Below are 6,944 nucleotides of genomic sequence, written 5' to 3'. Positions count from 1 at the left end.
AGCAGTCGAGGTCGAGGACGGAGCCCGGCTCCCGTAGGAGTCCAGGCGAGGCCTTCCAGCAGTTGGGGTCGGGGATGAAGTCCGGCTCCCGTAGGAGTCCGGATGCAGTTCACTTGCAATTGACGTCGGGGGCGAAGTCCGGCTCCCGTAGGAGTCCGGATGAAGTCTTCCTGCAGCCGGAGTTGGGGACGAGGTCCGGCTCCCGTAGGAGTCCGGACGTCGCGAAAAATCCGGTCGACGCTGGCGGGGTCCTATTCGTCGGCAAAACTCGGGAGTGTTATGGAGGCTCGGCCGCCTGGGAGGTTTGAAGAGACGTTGTCGGAGGTCGGAAGTTGGTTGGATCCCCGGAGGGTCACTCCTGTCACGAACTTCGGCTGAGGGATATTTTATACCCAACAATATTCTATAAAAATAATTTATTAATTATATGTAATATATCATAAATAAAATATTACTATATTTATTAATATATTAATAATTAATAGATTCTATAAAAATATATTTATTAGTTCTATAAATTATTGATCCTATAAAAATATATTAATTATTATTATAGAATTAATATTTTTATTTTTATTTATGATATATTATTTAATAATATGAATATTTATTTTGATTAGAAAAATAAGATAAATAGAAGTAATATAATAAATATTTTTATTATATAAATATAAAATATAATAAGATATTTTTACTCTGATTTAAAATTATTATTAATTATAATATGATAATAATATGATTAATAATATATTATAATAATAATATATATCATAAATATAATATATAATATCAAATATAATATAATATTATATATACAATATTGATATACTATTTTATTGGTATATTGATGTACCTTTTTTTTATATTAGATTTAGGGATATTTTTGTCTTTATATTTTAGCGCAAGATCACTGCTGGGGTTGATCGTGAATTTTCAATCTCGAAAATGAATATTCCATCATTGGGTTGGAGGATAATTTGAGAAATATGGATGGTTTGAAATCATTACAATATAAGATCACTATAATACAATCAAATATTATGATCTCATCATCTCCATCCATATTATCATTGATCTAATATCCCATACCAAATGTTCCTTTGGTGTTTAAAATGGAGAGATCCAATTACAAATCATTGGCCATCCACAAATTCTGGAACAGTCGTTGATTGGACGGCGAGGGATATGTGCAATCCTAGTCTATCCAATCACCCACCATCAAGTGGGATAAATGGACGGTGAGTGATATGGATGGCCCGGAGATGCATAAGGCATAATCTTGTTTTTGTCGGTGTACCTCTCAAAAGTGACCTCCCAGTGAACTATAATTCTTTCTGCATTTATGCCAGCCCACCTAGTAAGACTAGAATAGGGTCAGGCTAGGCTGGGCCATATCTCTGTTCGAGCCTAATCCGAAATAATTTTGCAGATTTTGGATCGGGCTTGAGCCCAATTTTTTTGAAAAAATACAGACTCGAGCCTGACCCGAGCCCAATTGGGCCAACTCACTCGAGCCTCCCGCATCTTCTTCGACTCTCCCATCTTCCTCAGCTCCCCCATCTAGCCATCTTCCTCGACTACCCGACCGACCTGGAATCAGATCTGTAGTTGGTGGCTGAAGATGGACGACGAGGTCGGTGCTAGGAGCTGCAATGATGGAGCGCGATGGAGGGAGTGCATCTTCCTCGACTCTCCCATCTTCCTCAGCTCTCCCATCTGGCCATCTCAACTACCCGGCCGGTTTGGAATCAGATCTGTAGTTGGTGGCTGAAGACTGACGACAGGGTTGGCGATGGGGGCGGCGATAATGGAGCACGATGGAGGGAGGGGGGTGATGATGGGGGTGGTGACATCGACGGAGCGCGATGGAGGGAGGGGCGCGACGGAGGCGAGGGAAGAGGCGACGGAGGTGGGTTCTTGAATGCCTAGGTCAGCGCTGAGGGCGGCGATGATGGGGCACGATAGAGGCGGGGGAGGAGGCGACGGAGGTGGGTTCTTGAGTGCCTGTAGGGTCGCTGGCGACGGCGGGGCATGACAGAGGGAGAGGCATGAGGGAGGCGGACTTGTGGAAAAGAGAGCACCTGTGGGAGATTGGAGAAGGGAGGAGGGCGACGGTGGAGACCAGCGGAAGAGCAGGGAGGATGTCGGGAGAGCAAGGAGGATTGAGAGTGAGGACCGCGATGGTCAATGGATGGGGGCTAGGACTCTTCGAGATGAGACCTCGATGGAAAAAATCGAGACTCGGAAGGAAGACTGAAGGATGGAATGCAAGATGGAAGCTTTAAAATTTGGCTAATTGGTTAACTCAATTTAAGCTAACAAATTGATTTGGGCTAATTCAGATCATTTATTCAAGCTAAATCAATTTTAATGAATAATTGGACTCGGACCAGAAATTCGGGCTCATGATCGAGCTAAAATTTGAGCTCGAGCCTGGGCCGGGTCAAAAGTAGGCCCAAGCTCAGTCCGAAAGTAAAACGGATCTTATTTTTTTGATCCGAGCTCGGTTTGAATGGTTTTGGACTGAGCCCGAAATTTGATCTGAAGCCGGCCTGGTTTGATGGGCCTCAGGCTGGCCCAAGCCCACTTCTAGTCCTACCACCCAGAGTAGAAACAAGGCTAAATTTATTCTTGACGGGGAAGAGAATGGTCTTATCTGTCTAAATGTAACAGCACTCGCACATCGCAGGTTGGACCAGATGATGCCATAAGAAAAATTTTTTGTGCATAGTGGGCAGTGCAGAACCGCACGCACCGCTCATGATGATGAGCTCATGCGTAGAACCAGGGTGCGATGTGTGAAAATTTTTTTTTTTTTTCGATCCCATACATGAATCAATCACTATGGGTGGTGCATATATTGTGCACCGCCTGCAGTGCACAAAAAAATTAAAAAAAAATTCTCAATGCCATAATTATCAAGCACATGGATGAAAATGGAATGGATCATGGGCCAAACATAATGCCTAAACTATATTCATCTTTAGTTTAGCTTCAGATCAGGCCTATTTAAAGATCAGCTCCAGATGTTAAGTATTATCTATTTTGTGAGGTGACATTAATTATAATTGCAATTAAATGCAACCATTTCTTTTGGTGGTTAACCATGACGTTTTGTGAGGTGATACTAATTATGATTGCAATTAAACACAGCCGTTTCTTTAGAGCGACGGGACCTTCTGTAGTGCTCAAAAAAATGCTGCAGAGTGCTGTGCGTGGTTGGATATTGTCCATCGTAAGATGGACGCTGTCCAAATAGCTTTGGATTTTATAAATCCCTTTTCTTTTAATATCCTAACGCGCACGCGAGTGCGCGCACGGTCGTCTCGTCCATCATATAACCCAACGAGGTACAGCACATAGGTAAGCATGTTTAAGCTTTTGGCGCATGCAAGGAGGGGCTGATTGTGGCCGAGTCCCATAAATTAAATTTGACTTCAGATTTATAAATTGGATCCAAAAAGATACATGGCCTAAAGAATTGGACCTTTGGAATGTTGGCCCGATCAATAATTCTTATGATGGGGGATTCGTAAATTGTTATAACTTTGGCCACCACAGCGCTTCTTAACCACAAATACATGGCTAAGTTAGTTGCGATATATTTTTATGTCGAAACCCTGAATGAACTTATTCTGACCATTACAAATCATCCCTTAGTCATGCCCTGCTTTTCTAAAATGTGGTTTCTGATCACTGTTTCTGCCCGTTTAAGCCAGGCAGGTTGCATGAACCGGACAAAGATATCTCTTCTATGGAAGTTATCACCACACAAAGGTTGCATATGTTCAATTTCTTCAGAACAATGTACACAAGGTGTGCAACGACATGAAGAGAAGCCAGATAAGGAATTTAAGGCCTAATGTATGTCTCGTGAGATGCACATGATCTGTATGCATTTGGCTGATTCCTCAGGTTGAGAACTCTTTTAAACGAGTCTTTTTTTTTTTTCATGATAAAAAAATCATAATTATCTCACACTAATGTAGGTTGGAAAGAGAGAGAGTATCAAATTCTTCAATCACAATCCACTATTTGAATCCCAAACCTCAAATTATTGATAGTGGTTTCTAAAAACAAATCTGCAGCCAGTCTCCCAGCTTATTCAACACCGAGGATAAGAGAAATAAAAGATTAAAAAGAGGGGAAAAAAATTAATGAAAGTAAAATAGAAATGGGGGAAATGTTCTTCATTTCCTTCCTCTCACTTCCTCAGAGCATCAAAAGATAGTCTAGGGAAACAGAAGGCTCTATCTAACGCTTGGTGGTGGTGGTGGTATTGCCTCCCATCCCCACAGCATTCTTCATGGCATCAGCTGCCCCTTGAGCCATGTTCTTCACCTGCTCCCCAGCATGCTGCACGTAACCACCTGCCTGCTGAGCTGCGTCACGTGCGCTATCCATCGTCTCATCCTTCTTGACCTTCTCACAACGAATAAAACATGTACAGCCAAAAATGCAGATAGAAAGATTAGATTCGAATCAATGGATGGGCCCAAAAATATATAATCGCAACAAAAGTTCTTAACCTATATGATATGGGTTTATTATTTCTCAACAGGTAAATTAGTAATTAGGAGCATGGAGATTTTGATGGACAAGAAAGATTAATAGGCTCTAATATCATGTTAAGATCCTATTTAAAAATTTAGATATTTAACTAGAATATATAAGCACGACAAGAGCCTTAACCTATCCGATCTGTCTAGTCTTAAATCTTTCGTACACACAATGGAAAATTCTAATAAAGCTCCTAGTTTGCCAATACAATGGCCCACAGTTTATTCTAGTGATTTTCATGTAGAAATGGAAGTGATATGTAGCTTTAGTTTGTATACTAATTTCTACATGATGTGCAGAAAGAAAGAAACGATTTATTGCTTGCCGATTAGTATTAGCTCCGCTGATCACTCTTTAGTTGGAAAGATCTAGATTTTTAAACTCTGGTGGTGTTATACTCGTGACTACATTTCTCAGGGGGAGGAAAAAAAAGAAAAGAAAAGAAAAGAACTACCACTCGACGAATTTGGGAGGATCAGATCAATGTGACTCACCTGAGCGTGACCTGCAGCCTCTCCAGCTTTGTACCTCACGTCCGACTTGTCCGCCATTTCTCCTCTCTCTATCTCTTTTCTTCTTCGGTACTTGATAAATAATTTCTTGGTGCAGTACTGAGCGAAAGGTGAAGAGGGCTCCGGTGGTATTTATGCGCACTGGAACACCACATCCAAGACTACACGTGTAATCCCAGGTTGCAAAGCAGAACGAGACACGTGTGAGGCATGCCTTGGTTTGGCCTGCTTTGCTGTACGTTTGACGCGGAACGTGCGAGCGAGTCCTTCGTGATGGCAGGTGGATGAGCGAAGGGGTCAGCCTGCCACCCGTTTGTCCCTGGGCCATTCTCTTTTGGGATTGTAGGGCGAGGCCTTTGAGCCATTTAAATTCGAGGAGCCCATTTTGGCTTTGACGTACATTTGAATCTCGTCAAGCTCTATGATGATAGATGCGTGACGACTGACAGCGGACAAATCTAATGGCCCAACTTATAAGACTTAAGTACAACTATATAATTACCATTGTGAAAGGCTTGCCATACCTGTTACACTTACACCTCTACTTGGGAACCAAAGGTTCTGCATTCAATTCTTTGATGGTTTATCTCTTAAAACAACTTGGACCAGCATTATTGTTGTTGGGGTGGGCCTCTCTCCTCTCCTCTCAGAAAAGCTATACAATATTTTGTTCTCCTCGGAGCAAGCTTCCACTACATGCCCATTAGGCAGTCACAACATTTTGTTCCACTTTAGACTTGAGAAGGCTCTCTTTCTCAAGAAGTTGCAAAATCTGATAATAAGACTACCAATTCGTGAGCTATGCTTATTCTCTCTCAAATATAAATATCGTGCAAAAAGAGTAACATCACTGAATCACATGGAACTCAAACAGGAAATATGAATTAACAAATGAGAGAATTTAATATTGTAAATCTAATAATCTTTGCAGATTCAAGCATTGTGTGATGCTGGTATTGATTATGGAGTATCGAAAATAACGGCTATTGGTGAAATTTAAAACTAGTCATGCATGGGGCTTTTTACATGTTTAAAATGCAGTGGAAGTTCAAGGATGCACGGGATGAATATACCAACAAATCAAGGTCTAACTTTTCCAATATCATTTAACAAGAATTCGAACTTGCTATGATGATTGATATGTAGTACCTGTTAGGAGTAATTTCATACTCACTGAAAACGTGAGACAATGATCTTCAACCCATACCTCGGCCGCGGCACCACTTCAGAATTCATAATGCTTTGGCCAACGAATCTCAATCCAGCTTCTCATTTCACCATCTGAACTTGAAAAAGTGGACAGCAAGCCTCCATATGCTTCTTTTAAAGCAAGTAATTATGGAGACCTCGAGATGCATGTCAAATAATATCATATCAAGCCATCAAATCCCAAGAGTTCAAACCAGCCACCTGGAAGCTTTTGACAAATGGATACGATATCCAGTTGGCTCCGAAATAGAAAAAATAGATGCAATAACTATCTCATCAATCTTAACCGAGAGTTAAGTCAAATCATGTCTGAATCACCTCATGATTTCTTCAAACAATTACACGACTTTAACTTATAAAAAAAAAGTCAAGATGGACCCTCCAGGTATGAAATTGCTTTCTCCTAACACGCTCGCTCCTTTCTTTTGTTGCTGGATTTCTGATTTGAGCATCGGAGGATCCTCGCCAGAGCTAATTTTGATCAAAAATTTTTCTTGCAGGTCTTTGTCGCCGCCGTCCGGCCATCACTGACTTGCTGTCGCCGCTCAACCCTAATCAAATCTGACCTCGAGATAGATTTCTACGTCAATAGATTGGCACTAGAAGAAGGCCAGACCCACTTTGGGAAGGAGCAAATGTTCAATGGAAGAAGTTTTATCACAC

General features: G+C 41.4%; 1 protein-coding gene across 1 annotated transcript; it reads right to left on the bottom strand.

Annotated features, from left to right (window-relative positions):
* Window positions 1–4,013: 4,013 nt before the first annotated feature.
* On the bottom strand, window positions 4,014–5,193 carry LOC105048341 (uncharacterized). The gene is made up of 2 exons (XM_010927632.2): window positions 5,055–5,193; window positions 4,014–4,422 (listed from the first exon to the last, which is right to left on the bottom strand). The coding sequence occupies exons 1-2, from the start codon at window positions 5,109–5,111 to the stop codon at window positions 4,255–4,257; spliced, it is 225 nt and encodes a 74-aa protein (XP_010925934.1). The 5' UTR covers window positions 5,112–5,193; the 3' UTR covers window positions 4,014–4,254.
* Window positions 5,194–6,944: the final 1,751 nt, after the last annotated feature.

The sequence above is a fragment of the Elaeis guineensis genome, chromosome 7 (assembly GCF_000442705.2).
Source record: "Elaeis guineensis isolate ETL-2024a chromosome 7, EG11, whole genome shotgun sequence".
NCBI lineage: Eukaryota > Viridiplantae > Streptophyta > Magnoliopsida > Arecales > Arecaceae > Elaeis > Elaeis guineensis.
The sequence above is the reverse complement of the archived record's forward strand: the minus strand, read 5'-3'. Positions and strand labels throughout refer to the sequence as shown.